Source organism: Cololabis saira, chromosome 19 (genome assembly GCF_033807715.1).
Source record: "Cololabis saira isolate AMF1-May2022 chromosome 19, fColSai1.1, whole genome shotgun sequence".
In the NCBI taxonomy this organism is placed as follows: domain Eukaryota; kingdom Metazoa; phylum Chordata; class Actinopteri; order Beloniformes; family Belonidae; genus Cololabis; species Cololabis saira.
In genome coordinates this window covers 11,916,797-11,940,875 of record NC_084605.1, presented here as the reverse complement: position 1 = coordinate 11,940,875, position 24,079 = coordinate 11,916,797, and the positions used below count along the sequence as shown (strand labels likewise).

At 39.4% G+C, this 24,079-nt stretch overlaps 1 protein-coding gene across 8 annotated transcripts; it reads left to right on the top strand.

Annotated features, from left to right (window-relative positions):
* The first annotated feature begins 432 nt into the window (after window positions 1–432).
* On the top strand, window positions 433–24,079 carry si:ch211-234p6.5 (pleckstrin homology domain-containing family A member 4). 8 transcript variants are annotated; one of them, XM_061709086.1, is made up of 24 exons: window positions 433–729; window positions 4,198–4,216; window positions 4,362–4,463; window positions 4,560–4,632; window positions 4,725–4,825; window positions 7,929–8,047; window positions 8,137–8,334; window positions 9,170–9,461; window positions 11,083–11,142; window positions 11,359–11,487; window positions 12,891–12,950; window positions 13,044–13,124; window positions 14,090–14,242; window positions 14,328–14,426; window positions 14,532–14,640; window positions 15,263–15,336; window positions 17,392–17,505; window positions 17,579–17,669; window positions 18,018–18,073; window positions 18,365–18,493; window positions 18,592–18,999; window positions 22,023–22,144; window positions 22,240–22,331; window positions 22,416–24,079. In XM_061709086.1, exons 1-24 carry the CDS (start codon window positions 689–691, stop codon window positions 23,567–23,569), a joined length of 3,876 nt encoding a protein of 1,291 aa, XP_061565070.1. In that variant the 5' UTR covers window positions 433–688; the 3' UTR covers window positions 23,570–24,079. The 8 variants fall into 8 exon arrangements, with proteins under 8 accessions (XP_061565070.1, XP_061565067.1, XP_061565066.1 ...); XM_061709083.1 differs by having other exon boundaries at window positions 4,198–4,267; window positions 4,365–4,463; XM_061709082.1 differs by having other exon boundaries at window positions 4,198–4,267.

Genomic DNA, 24,079 nt, shown 5'->3' with positions numbered 1-24,079 from the left:
CAAAGGTACTAAAGTGTGCAAAGGGGTTGAAAACTGAACAAACAACCTCATGTCATTTTGTTTTAAGGTGATAATTATATCACTGAACTGACAAATAGGGTAGATAACCAGCTAAATGTCCAGTCACTTAAAAAATGTAAAACATACATTAAACTTTTAAACAGGTATAAATATAAATTAATAAGAAGCCACTGTATTTTTCAAAATATTTTTTTGTGTTATAAAAGACTTTTGCAAAAAGTATGAACAAAAGAGCAAATAAACTATCTTGTCACAAAGCAATGCTGCAAAGGGTAGACGGAAGAATAAAAAAGCAGCTAATTTATTATAAATTCCTGTCCCTCGAACCCACTCTCAGCAGAAGACAGAGAGGCTGTCAAGGGCAGGCTGAGAGGGAGAGGGAGGGACACTCAACAAGGGAAAGAAGTAGAAGAAGAGGGGTGAGGAAGAAACAAGGGGCTCATAGAGAGTGCACTGTTGGAGCGCAGAAAAGCAGACCAGCGTAGGTAGAGCATCCGTCAAACACTAGGTTAAAACAAAGTGAAACAGTCAGCGAGAGCTTCAAAAGCAAGCAAGAGGTGTGGAACAGCAGATTGTTGGGACTGTCAGGGCAACAGGAGCGTGTGGTAGCCACGAAGAAGAGAGCAGCCAAGCCTGAGGAGATGCTGTGAGGAGGAAAAGCCAAGTGATGGAGCTTAAAGCAGCCAGCAGGCGAGCACAATTACTCAGGTAAGGCAATATGGCATCTTAGTAATGCTTTACATATCTTTTATTTGGAGTATTTAGTTACTGCAATCTTTGCTATCCTTGAAGAATGTTGTTTTACCGATGATTTATTTTACTTTATGCAACTACTTTAAACCCAGGCTTCTCTAGCTTTTACAATACTGTGAATCAGTGTGACTGATCTGTACTCGAAACATCAAGGCACTCTTTTTTTTCATTGAATGTATACCAAGCTTGGATATCTCAGCTGTATTTACCCATAAAAGTATTCTGGCCAGAGATCATGGAAGTTTATTGCTTCTTTCTGTGTGAATTGTGACGCATCTGGAAGCCCCATTTCCTCACGTTAAACAATCAAATTGAGCTCACGTCATGACATTACTAATCAAGGTCAAAAGTGTTTCGTCACTTTTTTTTCTTTTTTTACATTACAAAGCATACTGTAATAACCCCAGAGACATGCAAATGTTTTGTTAAGAGAGAAACTATTATTTCCCCAGCAAATGTATTCAACATGCTGTCCGTCTAACTTCACATGATGCTTCAGTGTCGCCGACCATCACAAAGCTCACTCTGTGTCGTACACAGACCCACCATTTGTCCTCCCCTTCATCCCTCTTTAGCATTTTAAGTCTTCTCCTCTCTGAGTGAGAGACCCCTACTGATTAAGAAGGAGATTTTCCAAATATTTCACGACACCCACGTAACCCCCAGTGGCTACAAAGTTGTGTCTCTGCTCTCATCTGTCACAAAGAGGGGATTGTTTGGTCTCATTTACTCTGCATCTCACTGGTTGTGGATTGTGGTCAGTGCTGACATGAAAGTCAAACGTTGGAAAAAGCTCATGGTCACCCTCGAGTGGAGGCTCAGTGTGAGGTGGGTCTCGTGATGTTTTTGTCATTAGGTTCATCAAAGTTCACAGAGCCTGAAAAATCAACTATAAATCTAAATTTTGATTGGCTTTAAGATGTAAATTGTTAAAAGGCCTCACGTTGTGCGTTGCCAGTAACAGGTGTGAAGGTTTTCGGTTGGAGCAGCAGACACCAGATGTTCGCTGTTCCTTTCAGAAGCCTCTTATCTGTCCGTCTTAAACAATATCCATCTCTCTACTTTCTCCTTTTCATTTAGTAATTCCTTTGATCAAGAAACTGTTTCACAATTTTGTCCACAATGTTGTCTCTCAAGGTTAAATGTCACATCTCAACATTCGTGTAGCAAAAACCACCAAAGTTATTAATGTACAAAACTGAAAAGGAAAAAAAAATTACCAAAAAGCATTTTACAAGAAACATAAATATCTTCAGATATGGTTGTAAATTCTTGCATTGTGACTCACATCCAGTTACAGCTGCATGTTTATCTTCAAAGAGTTAATGTTAACCAGCAACTTCAACACTTATTGTCCTTCCTCCTACCACACGTAGAGATAATATTCCCAATATTTACTTTGTATAGGCATATCCTTCCTAAACTATTAAAATATCCTGACATTATCAGTTAAACTTTGTTATCTTGTTTCATTGTTTACAAATTAGTGATGCACCGATTGTTCGGTAACCGAAATTGTTCGGCCGAAAATGGCAAAAAAACACTTTTGGTGTTCGGGGGAATAAGTGGGAAAAAACCGAACAATTAATAACGGCGTTGTAATATAAGGAAATAGACTGGCCGCTCCCGGTTGCGCACCACAAACATAAATCGTTGGCCAACCAAAAGGTAACCACATAAGAATTTTACCTAACATTCACCAGGAGGAGGAACCAAAACAACATAATGCTGGGAAATTAAAAAATGTTCAGTTTTTTATGTTCAATAAATATTTTCTACCTTGTAATTTTGTAAAAGATTTTTTTCTTTGAAAAGCATGCCTAAATCAAATGTATTTGATTTATGCAATGGTGAAAAAATTGGCAAAATGAATGAAAAACTGCGAAGAACCATTTTCGGTATTGTTCGGTATTCGGCCAAGTGTTTATTATTATTTTCGGTTTTGGTTTCGGCCACAAATTTTCATTTCGGTGCATCACTATTACAAATCCATAGCAATCAAAAGGAAACCTCCAAAGTTTCTAAGATGGCCACAACTGATAGCTCAATCAAGATCAACATGACAGAAGCTTAAAAATCTTTAGGAATGATTTAACTGTTTTAAACTCATCACTAGCAGAGACTGAAGACATTAGCTGTTGCCATTTGTAAGGCTGTGACAACTAGTGTCACATGAGTAAAAATCCCACAACAGAAAATATTCAGCATACAGTGGTCTTTTAAACCAATAAATACATGAAAATAAAATAAAATGATCAGTTTATAGGTACACAAATGACATCAATACAGCATATTTAAGCTTAAAGTCACTCTATGTAGCAATACTACTTCTGACCACAAGGGGCAGCAAATATATACCCCATGTGGTTGGAAGTGGTATTGTTACATAGTGACTTTAAGTGCCTATGTGGGGGGAACAATGCAAAGAAAACTAAAAAGCGTCTTTTTAAGCATCTTCTTAAGCGTCTTTGAGATCTTTTAAAAGCGCTATATAAATAAAATGTATTATTATAATTATTATTAAAAAGTCTATAGTATTTATGAGGTTCAGTCTTTACAAAAATACTGATATGATCTGAAGTGAAGGTCATAGAAAAATTAAAAGTTGGGAGTATATAAAAGTTTGTGTAATGAACTTACATCTGTATGTGAAAATAATAAGTCCAAACGTAAGCATTTTGTCTCCTGTGAACTATCTATAGTGATGAATGTTGCAAATTGTCACAAATCAGTGCCCCCCTCTATTCACATTTGTCTTCAGCATACCACTTCCACAAGACTCTTTCATTTATAGTTTTCTGTCCTCAGTGCTCCATAATGCTGTTCCTGCAGCTTTGGCACCCGTCTCAGACCTTGCCTTTCATACCAGCTCATCCCCTGCTGCCAGATTGCTTTTCACACAGTCCCGGCCCCTCCCTGCTACCACGGCGACGCAGCTGTCACCTGTCAGTTTCATGGCGGGGATGCACACTGGCCTGTTATGGCTCAGAATAGATTTGCGGGAGAGTTTTCTTGGAAGTGAGGGAGCACAACATCGAGCGTCTAAAAGAATGAACAGTTGACCAGGGGAAAAAACTAAACTATACTGGAATGTTGCATATGTTTATTTGAAGACTTCAATGTGCGGTCCATGGGAGTGTCTGACTGCTTCTACAGGGAAACGCTGGGTCAGATTGTGTTGGTAAGGCCTCGAGTCATAGCCAAACTCACTTCTGTGTTAAGTTGGCAGCGCTGTTAGGAGTTGTTGTTTAATGTCACTTGTGATGCTTTATTGCATTTAAGATGTTATGAAAAACGGTTATTGATACTTTTCTGCCTTCAGAAAAACCATTTCTATCTCAAGACCTTGTGCAATTTTATGCATTTTTTGTGTGACCGTTTTTTTTCTTTGTGAACTGAATGACTTTGTGTGTGTCCCACCAGAATGGATGATCAGGACAGGGTAAGCCAAGCATCCAGTGTGGCCACAATTTCATACTTTCCTGTCACAAAGGTTTGTTTTCCTGTTTGCATTAGTCCCATGGTGCATGGGTGATACTGTAAATACATACATATGTGCAGAAAATTATAATCCCCTCCTCTGTTAGCAGGAAAGCGATGGAAAAGTACAAGCATTTGGGAAAAGATGTCAGGCTGCCAAAAGAGACCCCAACTGCCCTGTCGTCATCAGAGGATGGCTCAACAAAAAAGTAATTTTCTTTCAGATTCAGTTTAAAATGTACAGTGCATCATTATTCATGAAGAAAAGAGTGTGAGAGTGTTGGGCAAAAACCTTGTCTTTGCAGGATAGCTCTGGTTTGAAGCTTTGGAAGAGAAGATGGTTTGTCCTCTCAAACTACTGTCTGTATTACTATAAAGGTAGGACCAGAAGTTGATGCCCAGTGCTTCATGCAGGTGAAACGCTTTCACACGCTCAGTATAAAACTGACTCCTTTTCAACCCTCATTCAGACAGTAGAGAGGAATCTGTGCTGGGAAGCATCCCGCTACCAAGCTACAAAATCCTGTTCTGCACACCACGGGAATGCAAGAACAGAAAGTTTACCTTCAAGGTATCATCATTTTGTTGCCTTTGATCTTGCTTTTGATTTTAAAGACAGAAGTCATTGTGAAACAGACATTAATTTCAAAATAATTGGATTAATTTATTATATATATTTAATATATATATATATATATATATATATATATATATATATATATATGTATATATATATATATATATATATATATATATATATATATAGTTTACCAGTACATTTTAGAAATAATATCAAACTTTTTATGTTAATTTTCAGGGCATTTTATAGTCAAGCTCCTCAGTATTTTCAGGCTGGTTACAGGAGTACTCTTCCTTATTCTTCCTGTAAATTCCTCAGGTCCTCCAGCCAGAGGTTGTAAATGGTTACCCATATTTGGTTACAGGCACTCTACAGGACTGTCTCAGAAAATTAGAATATTGTTCTTTATTTTCTGTAATGCAATTACAAAAACAAAAATGTCATACATTCTGGATTCATTACAAATCAACTGAAATATTGCAAGCCTTTTATTATTTTAATATTGCCATGATATTATCATGGCTTACAGCTTAAGAAAACTCAAATATCCTATCTAAAAAAAATAGAATGTTCTGGGAATCTTAATCTTAAACTGTAAGCCATAATCAGCAATATTAAAATAATAAAAGGCTTGCAATATTTCAGTTGATTTGTATTGAATCCAGAATGTATGACATTTTTGTTTTTTTAATTGCATTACAGAAAATAAAGAACTTGATCACAATATTCTAATTTTCTGAGACAGTCCTGTATATACAGTAGCAATACCACTTCTGACCAAAGAGGGGCGACATATCACAAGAAGGTTTGCGTGTCACCCCCTGTTGTAAAGCACAATGAGGTGCACTTCTAGTCAAGCGCCAAGCATCTTACATCCAGATTGAGGCGGATGAACTGTATAAAACATTGGACGAAGCATCAGGTCACGTGGCCCATTGGTTTCTGAAGACCAGTTCTGAAGCCCATTTTTCTTTATAAAGGGCACAGCCATGTTGCTCCAAGAGCCGCATGAGCCTCAGTCTGGAAGATAGATGCTTGTTGCTTGATTCAGAACTAAGATTTGTTATTCGGCTGATCGATAGAAGCAGACTGAAAAAGTGAGAAAATCTCCATTGCCTCCCATGTTAAAATGTCCAACTTTAGAGTACAAATAAACATACTTACAGCCTGGTTAAAAAAACAGTTTTGGTCTCAATCGTTTGATTTCACACTAATGACGATTCTGAAGGGGGGTGAATTTTTTTGTACCGTGACAAAATACTTTATATAAAGCAATACATTTATTTCTAATATGATTGATTGACAGTTGGTTCAGCCAATGGCTAGTCATTATCACTTCCTCATTCATTATCATCATGCTACCGCCCTTAGGGCCCGATTTACTAAGATCCTAAATAAAGAGTACTAAATTGCGTGTGCACTGAAAAAGTTTGCGCGTGCTGTTGTTGTGTGTTTTGCGGGTGATCAACTAAGATTGCGTGCGCAATTGATAACAGGTGCAAACCTCAGTATTTAAATGAGGTGTTGCGTGTCTTTTGCGAGCGCAAACTTTGCGCCATGAAGAGTCTGGATGGAAAGCAGGATATAGTTGCAAGCGCAAAATGAAATTTGACGAGTTGGAGTTATAGAGATATTAGTGGAAGAGGCAAATTGTTGTGCCGTATTCAGCACCCCTGCCGTGAAAAGCACCCCCTCGTATATTCAATGATAAGTAGACCAAGAAAAAAAACAACACACTGACACTTCAATATTTTTATATATACACACTCACACAAACACATACTTAGGAGTTTATATTATATATATATTGACAAATATTATGGAAGACAACACAGTAAGCAGGCTATTAATTAATGACATCAATAACCATTTACCCGATTTTTGTTATGTGATTGTGATTGTGGGAAAGTATGACTATTGTGGAATCCATGAGCGCATTTAAACATGAATCATTAACACAAAACTGGACGCTACGTGAAACAGAATGAGAACATAATTTTTGTCAGACGAGGGGGTTCTTTTCACGGGGTGCAGGCGCACAATAGGCGCACAAGTAAGAAACACTTTTTTCTCCATGAAAACACGTGATTTATTTATTATCACAAATAAAAAAATGAATGTGCCTCCTGTGGCAACCTTTTGCTGAATAATACTCGATGTAACATTCAAATAAAATATTTCTCCTTTTGCATGTGGAGATTAGCACCTTCCTTTCGAACGTATTAAATACAGACGCAATCACAATACACGCAACTACTTTCAGGCTTGGTAAATCTCATTGCGGGTGGTAAATGAACCTATTTGCATTTTCCCCTCCCAGTATTTAGCGCTCTCTGGCGGTTACGCCCCATATTGATTATTCATCAGGGCAAAAGTACTAAATGAACAGCGTGCGCTATTCTGCGGATTTCCGAGACGCAGTCGTCTTTGCACGCCGTTAGTAGATCAGCTTGCACATTGGTTTGCGGGTGCTGTCAAGTTTGCACAGGTTTTTACGCACGCAAACCTTTAGTAAATCAGGCCCTTAGTGTTAGCTAAACACAACTGATCTTTTTATTTGGTGTCAAATCAACATGTTAAAGGGTGTATTCTGCTGGAAACGACCGCTGGCAGCCCTGCAGATATTTCGACCAGGTTCAGCTGAAGGAGCTGGGAGCAAAGCAAACTTTGATTGACATGTAGTGGGCATGTCCCCATCAGCTTCTCAAGCAACATGGCTGCTCACCACACGAAGAAAATCAGGCTTCAAAACCGGTTTTCAGAAACCAATAATTTACATAACCTAATGGTTTGTCAATTGTTTTATACAGCTTACGCTTCTTGTTCAACAAAATGGTTCTACAGTCATACTGGACCTGTCCCAACTCACAAGCACAGTATTTTCAATAGTTTTTTTTTCAATACAGCAGTTCTATACGCATGCATGAAATCAGAAGTGGTATTCCTACATATAGTGGCTTTTATTTCTTTTACATCCTACTGTCTTTTACGCCATTTATTCTTATGTTTATTATTACCATGTATGTGGCAAGGCACATTGTGTCTAATGTAAAACAAATAATGTGTCTAACTGTCTAAATGTCTGCAAAAACAGGTGGTACACCAGGGAATGCGTGCCTATTTCTTCAGTGCTGATACTCAGGAGGATATGTTGGGTTGGGTTCGAGCCCTCAGCCAGTCCGCAGCAATGGAGCCAGACAGCTCCATGAACAGGTAGAGCTGTGTTAATCATAGACATGAGGTTTTAGAGCTGTTTGACGACGTTCTTTATGAAACTCTCTGTGTTCAACTTCTCCACTCAGACGTTGCTCAAGTTATCAGGATTTTACTCAGATTGGAGCCAGCAGTGAGACAGAGGCCTCTGAAGAAGGGAGTCCCTCCCAACACCACAAGCACGTCAGCAGGACCCTGAGTGAACCGAGCCACCTCAGCGGTGGAAGGATGGGGAGGTCACACTCGGAGCAGAGGGGCAGACACAGTGTTCATCACAGAAACAGAAGGTTTGTCAGGTCACGTCTGCCATACCGACACAACCCACCAGTTTACTTAGAAACGGAAAACATATCTGCGAACCAGAGGTGGCAAGTAACAAAGTACAAATACTTCGTTACCTTACTTAAGTAGAAATTTTGGTTATCTATACTTCCCTGGAGTCATTATTTTTCAGACGACTTTTTACTTTTACTCCTTACATTTTCACGCAATTATCTGTACTTTTTACTCCTTACATTTTAAAAACAGCCTTGTTACTCTATTTCAAGCCTTTAAAAAAAACTATCCAGTTAAATTGCTCCATCCGGATAGAGTGAATTTGGTTGTGGCTCAGATGTTCTCGTCCAGTTTTGTTCTTACATCCGTCGCCCTCAGATTCCTGCAACTAAACTTGGATGTACATTCCAATAAAGGTTAGGATAAATGATAACATGCCTCTGAAGTTTGACTTTTTGCACCATTACAATACTTATAGGCAACTAGTCATCATATCTGCTGCTCTCTGAAACACATGTTAATGCTCAATAGTACACATATATGCTTCTTTAATATATTTGCATTATACTAAGATGCATTCATATTCAATGGCTTTTGTCCTTAATGGCTTTTTTCCCCCTTACCTTACCTTTACTTTTATACTTTAAGTAGTTTTGAAACCAGTACTTTTATACTTTTACTTGAGTAAAAAACTTGAGTTGATACTTCAACTTCTACAGGAGTATTTTTAAACTCTAGTATCTATACTTCTACCTGAGTAATGAATGTGAATACTTTTGACACCTCTGCTGAGAACAATCTTAGTATTATATTCAGGTTTGCTTTCTCCGTTGTTTTCACCCTCAGCCCCTCAAACAGAACTCCAAGCCCCGTTGATTTAAGAAGAAGAGCTGTTGCTCCACACAAAGAGGAGGACTCTCTTCCTGGTGACGACACATCACCACAAGCAGGTTCTTTAACCTCGAGAGGACAGCTCGGGTCGCGACCTCATACGCCAGTGGGAAGGGTTGACATTCGACCTCTTGATGACCCAGCCATGATGCAGCAGACCCTGTACTACACACCTGCTTCACCAAAGCTGGAGTTCAAATCTGCTCCTACAACTCCAGTCACAGAACGGTGGCAAAGCCTCAGCAAGGTGAGGAGTTCTTTATCTTGATCAGGAAGCAGGTCTGTGACACGATAAAAGTAACACAACGATATAGTACAACATCCCCTTTTTCAGCAGATGTCCTTGTATCTGAGTTAATTAACATCCAGTTTCAGGTAGTGGAAACAACATCGCAACTCTACCAAACCTCCATCATAAGATCTCTTTTGAGCTCTTATGGTGGAGGTTGGGCTACAGCAAATGCTATGTTAAGGATGTTCAGGCTTGGTGATTCTACTCTGATGTGGGACTGTGATGTCACAGAACCCTGAAAATATATACTCCACACTGAATGACATGTCTCCTGAATAAATAACTGCCATATTACTTTTCCATTTACTTAAATTGGAGTGTGGAAAGGTGTTGCATTCAAATTTGGTTGACTTTGTTTTTATTTTAACAAAGTGGTTCTCTCTCTGCGGAAACGGTTTTAACAAGTATTGACTGTGGAGGAGCTCTACAAAATGTGGCTGTATGGGCTTCAAGCTTGAGGTTTAGCACTAAAGTTAAAAACTGAAAGTGTGAAAGGAAACTAGGCAAGTAGAGATCTAGACAAAAATGTTATTAACCCATAAGGAGCTAAATATACTCTGCTGTCCTGCACACACGCCTGAGCTTCGCGCCATTGTATCTTCCAACACTCTTCTCCGTCTTAGCATTGTGAGATAATGGAAATTTCCTAAACCTCATATTATACGTCTAGTGTAGAGATATTTTGTTTTCGAAACAGGGAACATAATCGTGCAGTATGTGAACACCTTCACACACTAGAGCGGCTATGCAAGAAGTACTTGAATGATTTGCTTCTTCCAGGAAAATGTCCAGTCTACTAGTACCGTATTTTCTGGACTATAAGCCGCACCTGCATACAAGCCGCATCTGCTCTATTTAAAAAAAAGGATATGCAAGCCGCAGATATTTATGTTGTTTGATTAGATATTTACTACATGTACAGAAGGATTTTGAACTGTAAATGATGTACATGTTTGTACCTAAATAGATCCTTTCCTAACAGTGTCTTTTAACACGGCAGCAACTTTGCTGATTAAAACGGGACAGAACCAAGAGAAAAGAACCGGTATTTATTTATCTGTTTGAAATCTGCTTCTACCTACTTCTATCTGCTAAAGAAGAAGTAGCGTATTCCTCTTTGCATTTATTTTGTCTTAGTTTTGATTCTAATTCCGGTTAGAGCCCCCCGAGCGGTGGAAGAAAAATCCACAGAATAGCTATACCTTTGTATAAGCCGCACGGTTCAAAACCTATGAAAAAAGTAGCGCTTATAGTCCAGAAAATACGGTATTTTATTATAACTTATTGCAATGCGCCACTCCAGAGGAAAATGGTTAATGCAGCCATGTGACCACCTTCCACATTTGCCGAAGCGTAGCTGTCTGTACGGTGAGATACGTGCTGGTCCAGTATACAGTACATTCTGTACAGTGGCTTGTTAGTGCAGTTGATAGTATGTAGTTTCTTGAAAGTACTGCGATCATATCATTGTTTTTGTAAAACAAATACAGACCCATACTATGGATTAAAATCCAAATTATAGACTCAATTGAAGCATTAATTATACTCATATTATGCTTTCTTACTTTCTTTAAAGCCTGCACCTATATACGGTTCTGTCCATCACACACCAAGTGGACGAAGACCTTTGGGAAAGGTGAATACAAGAAAACATACAACAACCAAAAGTAGCATGCAGCAGATGAATAGCCGTTGAATAAAGAGGAAGTATCTCATAGTTTTTCGCTAATTCGTGTTGTTTAGTCGAACCTCCTTTCACAGATGATTGAAGTTTCTTTTACTGTAGCCCAGTATATTTAGTTTATACTAAACATGTTTTCTCTTTTCACGTACATGCTGTCTTTTCCTTCAGAGTCACTCTACCGGGGCAGACTTGCTCCCCCCTTTACCCCCCTCATCGAGAACTGCACACGCCCCCCACCCCCCACAACACCACCACCAACGCAGCCATGTATCTGTTTGCGCGCTACCGCCGCCTATGGTACTGTGTGTCCGCTGAACGCCGCTATGTTCTGGTGGCATTTTGTGTTGTGGAACCTAATCAGCCGTCTTGTTGCGTTTTATATTTGTTTAATGTCCCAACATGAAAGAAAAAGTCTATATTACATATGCAGGTTATAAAAATAAGTTAAAAACACAATAAATAGGAATACATGAAAAATAAAATGGAAGAACTACAACCAAGTAAAAGTACCCCATTATAAATTGACATTTTTCTCATTATGTTGCGTGTTTTGTCTCTTCATCACTATATTTTGTCGCTAATAAATTATGTTTATGTCTACTGTCAGTACTCGAGTTGAGGGGGGATGAGGGGGGATGGCATCCCCCCTAAAATAAAAATAAAACTGCCATCCCCCCTTTCCATCCCTTATGCCATTTCATCAATGAATGTGGTTTTACTGCTATTTCAACATTTAGAGTCATCACCAGAAAAATAACTTATTTGACAATTTTCACCTGTTTCAAGTAAATTTTGACTTGAAATAAGTAGGAAAATCTGCCAGTGGGACAAGATTTATCTTCTGATTACAAACAAAAAAATCTTGTTCCACTGGCAGATTTTTCTACTTATTTTAAGTGAAACTCTACTTGAAACAGGTGAAAATTGTTGTTTTTTCCAGTGATGAGTCTTGTTTTAAGTGTAATGAGATTTTTTTTTTTACTAAAATCAGACATTTTAACTAGAAATAAGACAAATATTCTTGTTAAGATTTTGAGTTTTTGCAGTGGTCCATTTTACTTATCCTGTGAAGGACAGAGTCATATTGATAAGTTCAGAAAACTGTTTTTTATTTTTGTGTTTTGATTGTATTTGATGTAAACCCAGTGGATATTTAAAGCTTACAGAAGGCTGAATTTAACTGCTGCTATGTCATTCCTGCAGTATTTCTGCAGGTGTTTTGGTCAGTGCTATTATTTGATATATATTATATTATTTGTAATCAGCACAAATTATCTGTCCCCATATGATACAATCCACCATCCCCCCTGATCTTTTTTTACAACTCGAGTACTGTCTACTGTACCTGAAGTCATTCCAGTTGAACTGTCTTTTGTCGGAGTTGAATATTAAGCTTCATGTTTTGACTATTGCAAAAAGTTACATATCTGTAAGTTCATGTCAGATATTTATTTCCTTCAGTTTCAGTATCGAATGCCAATATGTGGCTTTGGTGTGCTGAAGCTTGTGCAGCTCCATTTTTTGAATTCAAGCACTGATGTTGAAGCACTGAGACATGAACCTACACATAAATCCTTAACATTGCTCTTAAAAAATAATTTTTGATGATGTTGACTTAAATATTTGTTTTATGAAATGTACAAGAATTTCTGACAGTTGTTTGTAAAAAGGAAATTGATGCTCATTTTGACACTTTTCAGGCCTCCAGACCTGACCCAAGAGAACTGCCTCCAATCCGGCCTCTTGAAAGCGATGCAGATGTGAGTAGTCATTGTGAAGGGGATGTGATTGAACAGCATCCTGTCTGGAATTCATGGATTAATTACATATTCTTCTTGACTCCCCCTTTTCAGGCCGTGCTGACGAGGTTGTGTGGGTGTGACAAGCTGCTCCAGTCTCTGTCTCTGGAACTGGCTCAACTACAACTGGATAAGGTAACTAAATACTGGGGGAAAAAAACCCTTCAAAGTTTTAACCTTCAAAATCAAATTCATTACACGCTGGAAGCAGATGACCTGATGGTTTCCACATCTGTGAATTGCTTTTGGATAGCGTGCAAACAGTTTAAAATTCATTTTTTTTATAGTTATATCTCCTGTTACTTTTTTTAAAAAGGATAAATACAAATTAAAGCTGCAAGCAGCGATGAACGGGCCCTCGCACTCATGGCCACCGCCCCCCCATAAGCATATCAGAAATGACACCACCCACAACTTCCTATGTCAAACCATTCAAAAGTTATAGCAGAAAATAGGGACAACCAATCAGAAGAAGGGGCGGGGCTAATGTGTGGACGCGCTTTTTGGCGTCTTGCGTCGCCACGGTAACACTTCTTAAAGAGAAATAGTAATGCGCGTGATCGCAGGATGGAGACGCATATTTTGATGTATAACACACCTGGGTGCACGTTACGGTTCGTGCCGTATTAACTGCCGAAGGAATGGCTTAAATTTTGCCAAAATTACGCGATTAATTCAAAATGTTAAAAATGGCCAACTTCCTGTTCGGTTTCGGCCATGGCGCCAAGAGACTTTTCTTTAAGTTGCAACATGATACAGATAGATGTGTACCGATTTTCGTTAATGTGCGTCGTATTGTGGGGCTTGAGGCACAAAGTTTTCTAGGGGGCGCTGCTGAGCCATTTTGCCACGCCCATAAAATGCAAACCATTAAATATCAAATTTTTCACCAGGCCTGGCTTGCGTGCAAAATTTGGTGACTTTTTGGGCACGTTTAGGGGGGCAAAAAGGCCCTCCTTTCGTCAGAAGAAAGAAAGAAGAAAGAAAGAAAGAATAATTCCTACAGATACAATAGGGCCTTCGCACTGTAAGTGCTCGGGCCCTAATAAGACTGATTTGCACAACGATAAAATAAGAGAAAACTTTTGTCATTATTGCAGGACACTGTCCACTCTGCATTAGAAGTGTCAAGAATGCAGGTGGACGAGTGGAGGAGCCAGGGGCCCCGGGCCCACGAAGACGCACTGAGCCAGAAGGCTTTGCTGCAAGAGGAGCTGGTGACGATCCGGGCCAGGATGTGTGACGTATCACTGGTGGGTGAAGCTAGTTATAATCATCTTTTTTTCATTTTAATCCCTTTGATTGCTATTATTGATATTCACAAAATGTTATATTCAGGAAATGGAGCAGGTATGGAGCCAGTATGAGAGAATGGAGAGTGAACTGTCTGTGATCCGGTCACACCTTCAACACATCTGTAACTTTGGATTGCCACAGGTATTTTTAAATAAATGTATCCATCTATTAATCTGTGTTCATCTAGAGTGTACAGTATTTCAGCGGTTATCATCATGTTTCATGTGCATGTCTGTTTCGGATCAGGAACAGTCTCAGGCTCAGAGAGAGCTGTGGATGATGGAGGACATCCTTGCCGGACTGAGGCCCAATCGAGACCACATCTGCCTCCTGCTGGGACTACAAAGACACCACAGTAAGTATCTGCCACACTTTAATCCCTCACCATTCTTTCTGTTTCCTCTCAACCCTGACTGTGTGGCATATTTTAAAGTAGTCTATGAGCTTTTTTTGAATAGTGCTTTTATTCTAAAGTGCTTTGCTGTTTTGCTGTTCATTCACCCATTTAAACACACAGCATGAATGTGGTGTCTTGGAAGCCACTAGATTGTCCATCAAAAGAACCGCTGAGTCAGAGTGTCCCACATCGACATGTGGACAGAGGCAGCATGTGGTTAGGCCTAGTTTTGTCTGTAGATTCGTCAAAGCAGAAGGCAAAAGATGCACTTCTTGACACTGAACTTCCTGCTTTGATCAATTGATTATGTTGAAGGATTTCATTTAAGTCCTACGTGAACATTCAGAAACAGCATTTCATGAAAGAACAGACCCCAAGTTTCACTAAACTGAGAGGATCCACTTTGTATACAGAAGAAATAAATGACTATGAACTCAAAAAGAAATCAGAGTCACACTGGGAGGACTGACTGAGCCATTTGTCACTACTGAGTAAAGTTTTATTATCCACCTAGATTACATGCACATACAATCTAAAAGCACACAAATTAATTATTGTTCCTTTTCTGTCTTTCTTTCAGTGTTCCAGTCCCCAGCTCCACATCCTGGATCTCCTGGTTCTCCAACAGAGAGGCTGCAGAGTGGGCTGCCAGTGGTAAAACTCCCTGCTATTACTGCCCACTAACATTTATTAGTTCGTTCCTTCGTTCCTTCGTTCGTTCGTTCGTTCGTTCGTTCGTTCGTTCGTTCGTTTTTATTTATTTCGAACATGTATATAACAAAAAAACAAGAAAAAAGATAAGAGAAACAAATACAGGTGGGCATTCCACCACATAAAGAAAAAAAAGACACATAAAAAAACATATTTCAGTTACATGTTCGAAAAGGAGGAAGGAGGAAGTATAAATGTATTTAATCCCACCCCCTTTCCACAACTAAACATAAATTATATACCTGTATTTACGTTTTATACTATACACTAATTTGTATAAATAAAAATATATAATTTTTACAAAAATAACCTGTTTAATACCAAATGTAAGCTCTATTATAAATATAATATACAGTAACTATGATATAAATATAATATTACTATGATATAAATATAATACGTATATCTATAGACGAATCCGGCGAAACCCGGAAGTCGAGCGGCCGCCATTACTGCGGTGGCGGCTCCGCTCCTCCGCTCCAGCCCATAGACATATATACGTATGGATCTATTACTCCGCTCCCTGCCAGGCTCTCTTAATGTATTTGTATCATCGGAAAACTCCTGTCCCGTCACGTGCATTTGTTTTGATAGTGAATGAAGACGGGACGGACTGTCAAAACCACTTTTCTGTTTCACCAAGTGAACAGACGGAACGCAAAAAAAAGATGTTAAACTGCTGGAAAGGAACTGGAATTTACCTGGATACCTTAAACAAGGAAGCCAGGGAGCGGTATATGGAGAAAATAATGATTATTAACGGTTTGATCCATATGAAATCACTACTAGTGGAGCTCCGATGAGGATTTACTGCCGCAGTTCTGCACAACCCACGTCTTACTACCTTGTTTAGTGTTTGACAGCTGCTTTGGTAGATGTTTGACTCGCCATGTGTTTCAATAAATTAGTATAATAGTACAACATACAGTATATCTTTTTTATTACTCTTACTTCTCTTTTCTTTTTTTTTATGCTGAAGAGGCTCCGAGACATGAGCAATATTTTTGTTTTCCTCGTGAGATTATTTTTTTCTTCTGCAGCTACAAATAGAGTTAATATTTTTTCCTCAACAAACTAGTTTTATCTGCAGATTGGGGTTATGTATGTATGTATTCTGTATCATCCGGAGCTGAGATAGTTCTGCCCTTCAATTAGAGACCTGTAATTGCGTTTTTTTTCGTCATCGGACGCCAGGCGATCAATAAAATATTATTGGATACCTAAAATTAAACAAAACATACACAGGTAATATTTAATTGTGCAGACATGCCTCGTAAGGAGAGGAGGTGGAGAGAGCTATATTACAGTGTTTAATCATACACTCCCTTATCTCCCTATTCCTCTATTCTTTCCTGCTTATCGCTCAAACAAATCATTATTTATAAATTAACATCAGCATTAATTTAAGATACCTTCATTATTTATGGAAGGCCACTGTCTAACATCATCAATCCAGCTATAATGATGCTGTAGAGCGTCAGGTTACAATAACAGCGCTGCGGTGGCAGATTGACACCTGCCACCGCAGCAATGGCGCCGCCGCAAGATGGCGGCGCACACAAACCGGTCGCCGGATTCGTCTATACAAACATACAAAAACAACATGACGAAATAGCAAAACACACACAGCTGCTGATCTTTAAACACAGTCTTCATTTTTATACCTCAAATAAGTCTTTATATTTCTTCTTAAGTTGTTTTATGTTTGTACATTCTTTTAACTCCAAAATCAAATCATTCCACCGTTTGATTCCACAAACTGATACACAAAAACTTCTGCTTTATTCTGCTTTTAAACAATCATACAATTTTTATCCACTGAAGGCGACAGGATTAAATTACTCTTCTGGCCTGATTTTTGAGCCCAGCTGGTATTTTCTTATAACAACTGTAGTAGCACCACTTAACATGGAATATTCATGATAACTGAATGGGCAGAAATGTATCAATAGTTCCATCACTGCAGAAAAGTTTTGAACAACATCTCTATGATGACAGTCCTTGCAGGACATGGAGCAAGTGCCCCCAATCCGCCCACCGCTGCCCCTGGAGCTTCAGGAGAACCATGTGAGCATGGACCAGGGCCATGGCTGGACAGAGGCACTGTATGAGGTGAAACAATTATTATACTGTCTACAATGTCACAAATATGATCAGACTCGTTTTTAATCAGCATATGTTTCAGGGAATCTACAACTACGGAGCTGAATGTGTACACATAAGAGGAAGCAGCCAGCCTGACCTCCTTAACGTGAAAGCACAAAGAGATGCATCCGGTTGGCACACACACACACACACACACACACACACACACACACACACACACACACACACACACACACACACACACACACACACACACACACACACACACACACACTCATACTAACAGAGAACATGAAGAGGGGGCATAATAATAAAGTGTTATATAATATTGTTCCCCGTTACATCTATTATTAACAACTTTAATATATGTTTGTTTTATTGTCATGTATTTAATTATAATTTTGGGCAAAAGTCTGAATTGTGTTGCCTTCCAACCTCATGATTTTATTTAATCTATTTTCCTATTGTTCTATTGCCTGTATCTACCTTCTTTTCTCTATTTTTCACTTCAATTTCAGAACCCCAATATAGTTCAAAGTGGGTCCCACCAGACACAACCAGCCAATCAACCAAGGTTTGATTCCCCTTAATTTCCTGCATGCTGGTTTTGCAGCGTGTGCCCAGGATGCACTAAATATAGAAGCAGTCAAAGCTGATTTTTCCTCAATGCAATCACGGCCAAATTCCAATTCTTTGATTCTCTCATCTCCCTCGCAATTAGGGCATGTTGCAATATTTGCTATGGCCAGCAGGGGGAGACAGAGACTCGTGCCTCTGCACATCAGCTCACTCTAATGACGTTCATGTGCTGGTGAGGTGAAGTGTTCATAAATGACTCATTATAAAAAGCTTATATCTTCTCTAGAGGATGAAAATGAGTGAAGAGGAGCAGATTGAGAGGATGAAGAGAAATCAGGAGAGGTTAACTAATAAGAAGAAACCTCCAGTGCCTCCTCAGGATGCTCAAAGTCAAAATTCAGAAAAAAGAGAGGAGGTTTGTCAAATTATTAACAATTAGAACTGACGGAGGCACTACATGTATTTGTAGTATTAGTCACTGGATATTTACTAATCCATTTTGTAATTTCTCAGCCTCCTTTCCCCTTAAGGGTGACACGGGTTGTTACAGCAGTACTACCCTCATCTCTTGTGGCAAGAAGAGTTTCCGTTGAGGATCCTCCAGCTGAGCTCAATACTCAGTTGCCTGAGCAGATTCCTTCTGAGATGCAGCAAAATATGGCAGAGCAGAGCAAAAAACTGCTGAACAAACCAGCCAGGAGATTGGTGTTGGAGAGCCCCGATCTGAGCCGCTCATCCGCTGAGGCGCACCGAGATCATCCTGTTAAAAAGTCCAGCAGACAGCAACATCACGGAGGATCCAAGGCCTCCAGGATGGATTCACTGCTAGAAGTGAACAAACAGGAGGGAGTGGATGCATCAAGCAATCAAGTTCAAGACCTAACTGGCTTAGGACACGGAAGTGAAGCCTTGCATGTTATGGTAAGAAAGAATTAGAGAAAAATCCCACTACAGTTGATTTCATTTAAAACTAATTGAAACACTTATGGACATTTGATTTACCTGCACTTTCTCCTCGATTTGGGTGTGAATTTGTTGCAAAATTACACATTTGTTTCTTTAAGATAACTGTTTTGGCTTTCCTCTGACATTATTGAACCATTTTGCCAGCACTAATTTGAGGTAAACCTGGTCTATGTTCTGAATGGGGCACTGTCGTACACTCAGAGGTGGACAGAGTACTCGACCCCAGTACTTGAGTAAGAGTACAAATACTACTGGTCCAAATTTACTCCGTTACAAGTAAAAGTAGCTCAGTCAAAATATTACTCGAGTAAGAGTAGAAAAGTACTTGCTTTTAAAGATACTTAAGTATCCAAAAGTAAATGCTTTTAAATTGACTTTAAGTAAAAGTAAGAGTAAGAGTAAGAGTAAATTTCTTATTTTCCACATCAGTAAATTACTATATTTTTTCTAAATTAATTTAAGAATCTTTTAACTCTTGTTTCTGAGAATTAACTCTTTGAAACCAGCTGCACTGATGTGCTGCTTTTAGAACCACAATGTTATATAAAACCTGCAGAAAACACCAAAAACAAATCAAATGAATGGGATCATAAGAGGACAGCAGATGATGCAGAGTTTATTAACAATCATGAACTGAAACCAAATGAACCTGCACCATCCAACTAAGTCTGGATCCCCCTCAAAGACCACTGCTTTACAAAAAACTACATCTCTGCTTTCAATAACTCAATGTTGAAGTCACTTAACTTTACAGGAAGGACATGTACCAGTACAATATAGCAATATAGAGCATAACAAACTGTCTCCGAATGTCTGTCTGAGAGCGTGCACTGTGATAGGTCTCCTCCTTTGACAAAAACAGCTTGTGTCCAATAGGATTTTAGGGAAGAAGAAAAAGCAGACCTGAAAGTAACGAGTACTTTTCAGCCTTCCTGGAAATTTACTCGAGTAAAAGTAAAAATATTTGTTTTGGAAATGTATTCAAGTAAGAGTAATAAGTACCAAAGAAATCTAATACTCAAGTAAAGTACAAATCCTCTGGATATGTACTTAAGTACAGTACTCAAGTAAATTTACTCCGTTACTGTCCACCACTGCGTACACTACCACATGGTGCTACATGAACAGTATCCTTACATGGGTAGTGGGGACATGAGTGCTGTCCTTTATGTGCTAATATCTCCTCTTTTTGTGAAAAATTAAAGGTGTGCCCTATTCTTTTTGACCAAATATGTAACAAATGAGTCTCCTGCCACTTCTGCCTTTAAGGCCATGAAGGGTCTTGTGTTCTGCCGTCAGTTCTTTCATACCTTTAAGTGCACCATCCAGGTACTAGGAGAGTACTTTGTTATGACAGAATTGGCAGTGTGAATTAACTTTTGCCATCACAATTGTAAGTGTAAGTGTTCAAGTGTGCAGTGAAGCACAGCCCTGACTTGTAAATTTGATGTACAAGAGCTAGGAATGGGCGATATTTTACCGTTCACGATAAACCGCCAAAAAAATTCCTCACGGTAAGAATTTGTCACCTCGCGGTAAAAACGATAAATTCCCGTTGATGACGTTTTTGTGTAAAGCTGATTTATGGTTCTGTGTTAAATCCACGCACAACGTACGGGAAGGAAGGAAGGAAGGAAGGAAGGAAGGAAGGAAGGAAGGAAGGAAGGAAGGAAGGAAGGAAGGAAGGAAGGAAGGAAGGAAGGAAGGAAGGAAGGAAGGAAGGAAGGAAGGAAGGAAGGAAGGAAGGAAGGAAGGAAGGAAGGAAGGAAGGAAGGAAGGAAGGAAGGAAGGAAGGAAGGAAGGACGGACGGACGGACGGACGGACGGACGGACAGAAAAGAGGAAGGGAAGCAGGAAGGAGAGAGCAGGTGGAAGGAAGGAAGGGAAAAAAGAAGGAAGGAAGGAAAGGGGAGAAGGAAGGAAGGAAACAAGGAAAGAAGGAAGGACACAAGGAAAGAAGGAAGGACACAAGGAAAGAAGGAAGGAAGGAAACAAGGAAAGAAGGAAAGAAGGAAGGACACAAGGAAAGAAGGAAGGACACAAGGAAAGAAGGAAGGAAGGAAGGGAGAAAAGAGGAAGGGAAGCAGGAAGGAGAGAGCAGGTGGAAAGAAGGAAGGAAGGGAAAAAAAGAAGGAAGGAAGGAAGGAAGGAAGGAAGGAAGGAAGGAAGGAAGGAAGGAAGGAAGGAAGGAAGGAAGGAAGGAAGGAAGGAAGGAAGGAAGGAAGGAAGGAAGGAAGGAAGGAAGGAAAGGGGAGAAGGAAGGGAGAAAACAAGGAAAGGAGGAAGGAAGGGAGAAAAGAGGAAGGGAAGAAGGAAGGAAGGAAGGAAATGAGCCTGAAGGAAAGAAAGAAAGAAAGAAAGAAAGAAAGAAAGAAAGAAAGAAAGAAAGAAAGAAAGAAAGAAAGAAAGAAAGAAAGAAAGAAAGAAAGAAAGAAAGAAAGAAAGAAAGAAAGAAAGAAAGAAAGAAAGAAAGAAAGAAAGAAGGATAAATTCCCGTTGATACGTTTTTGTGTAACAAACATGGCGGATCTGAGAGCAAGATAGATTTATAGTTAAAAGATGGAGTTGAATTGGTATTTTTTTTATCGTCATATTTATCGTTATCGGGATAAATGCCAGAAATTACCGTGATACATTTTTTAGTCCATACCGCCCATCCCTAATAAGAGCACAGAAAGGAGAAACTTCATCTTCTTATTATAATTACGGAAATTAAAATATTTAGTCGAATTTGATGAGATTCTTGCACACATAAAATGACCAGTCCCTGAACTATGGGTAGTGACCCAAAAACCAAGAGCACAGAAGTGACTGAATTAGGTTTCTTCTGCAGGGTGGCTGGACTTTCCATTGGAGATAGGTTGAGAAGTTAATCTCATTTGGAAGGGAGGTTCTGGAGGTCCAGGATGTTAAACACAGCGCTGTAAACTTCTGCACAGTCGTTGTAATCTTCATACGTGTAAATCTATTTTAAACAGGCAGAGGAACAGTCTTCTTTGCTTCTTACGACTGAAATGGACCCCGACTTCAGTCTAAGTCCTGAGCAAAGAGATGCCAAGCTCCGACGAGTGGAACGAATACGAGAAAGAGTCATGCGGAGGTGGGATTTTCTTTCTGCATTTTCTGAAAAATTGTAAGTATATGTGCGTAACATGAATGAAAGTGTACACACAGACGTTGTTGTCTATCTATCAGTGCAGTCAGAGAGAGTGCTACTACAGACAGTCAACAACCAATCAAGGGACAGGGGAAGGAGGCTCACCAGGTTCCCCAAAGGATAAAAGAAGGTACCAACACAAAATTTACCACAACAAAATGAGTCAGTTAAGTGTTAAATAGCCAACACATTATGCACTCTTTTCCATTTTCAGGCCATGATGGCAGTGAAAGGTGCTTGGATAACTTGAGCAGTTGTGCAGAACTTCAACTTTCCGGTGCAACATCTGAGGAGAAAGAGGGACGTCAACATGTTAGCAAATCAAAAAGTCAGGCCAAGTTTGGGTACAGAACACAGCACAGTGGAAGAGCAGGGATTACCAAGACAAAACTCAAACACCAGGCTTCACCATTTCATATCTCATCCATGACTGTGTACCAGGAGGAAGGAGGCAAAGGCTTTACAGGCTACAATGACGATGAGCAGAAACATCTTGAAAGACAAGCTGCTGGTGACACAGAAAAGAATGCCAAGTCGTGTGATTTGAAAGCTAAGTGGTTCCTCTCCACCGACCAGTGGCAAGAGTTCATACCTCTGCAGATTCCCAACTTGGACACACCGTTGAATGAGAAAACAGCAGACGACGACAGTCAGCAACATTGCTCTGATGACTCCAACGGAATGTCCTCAACAGTGAGTGAAAGCTTGGAGAAAATGAAAGAAAACCATTCACTTTTCTATAAGATTGCATGCGATATCAGTATTTCAGACTCAGACATAACGAAGAACGATGCTCCAACATCATCTAGACCGGAAGAGGAAAAAGCTCTGATGGTCGAAGCAACCAGTATTCCATCTGAGCAAGAGGACAAGGATTCCAGTCAGCAAGCATCAACAGATAAAAAGAGTGTAACATCTGAAAAAAGACACAAAGACGTAACAGTGGAAACCCAGCACAGTCTCAATGAGTTCAAGAATTCAGTGAAGCTGACATCTGTTCAAGAAGAAATAACTCCAAAAGATTGTGGGGGAAACTCAAGAGGGTCGGGAGAGCCCCTGAGAGGTGGAGATGCTCTTACTGGAGCTCATCTCGGGGATATTGATTCTCATCAGAGGCTGGATGATTGTGCAGAGGCAAAAGAAGAAAAGAGAGAGATGAAAAATTCAGATCCCAGGAAAGCGGACCAAGAGAGGTCTGAAGAAGTGAAGAATTGTACAAGTTTAACAAAGGTGAGAAATGGGAACGAGCAAGAACAAGACAACAAACAGTCTAACAGTTTATCCCGTTCTGCTCACCAGGGTGGAGCTCTGATTCGGAGCGCGTCTTTTGGGAAGCCAAGAGTCACAGTAATCAGGACAAGTTTGTAGAACGGTGACAATTTAAAGAGCTTAAGTGAACGAACTTCGGAGAAAAAAGAACACCAAGTGATCACTGAAAAATAACTAGAGCAAGACATTGACTGAGTTTGGGGCTAATTTTGAGTTCTATATTGTAAAATGGGAACATCAGAACAAGAGATATATTCCTTTGTAAGCTTGAACATTTCCATTTTTCCAGAATATAGGGCTGGACACTGATATAAAGTCTTAATGGCTCCGCAAAAACAAAGCTATTCAAGTAAACTGTTATCCTTTCAGCTGATGTTAAACACCAAATACCTTATGCATGGGTGCCTCAAATACACACCCATTATTCAGGGCTAACACTTTCATTCCGTTTCAAATTACACATTCAATATAACACAGGAATGACAAATTGTGGCTGCTTTTACTTGGCAATGTAACCCTGTTGTTTTCACTGTAACATGTTGTTAATTTTTATTTGTCGGTATCTCTGATGTCCTGATTAATAAACAAACCGTGTGCTGCATGATGGCA

Coding starts and splice junctions, on each gene's coding strand:
- si:ch211-234p6.5 (XM_061709082.1), top strand. CDS start 689: ATGGAGCTTAAAGCAGCCAGCAGGCGAGCACAATTACTCAG. Junction 18,494..18,591: donor ATTCAGAAAAAAGAGAGGAG/GTTTGTCAAATT, acceptor GTAATTTCTCAG/CCTCCTTTCCCCTTAAGGGT. Junction 19,000..22,022: donor GTGAAGCCTTGCATGTTATG/GTAAGAAAGAAT, acceptor TATTTTAAACAG/GCAGAGGAACAGTCTTCTTT.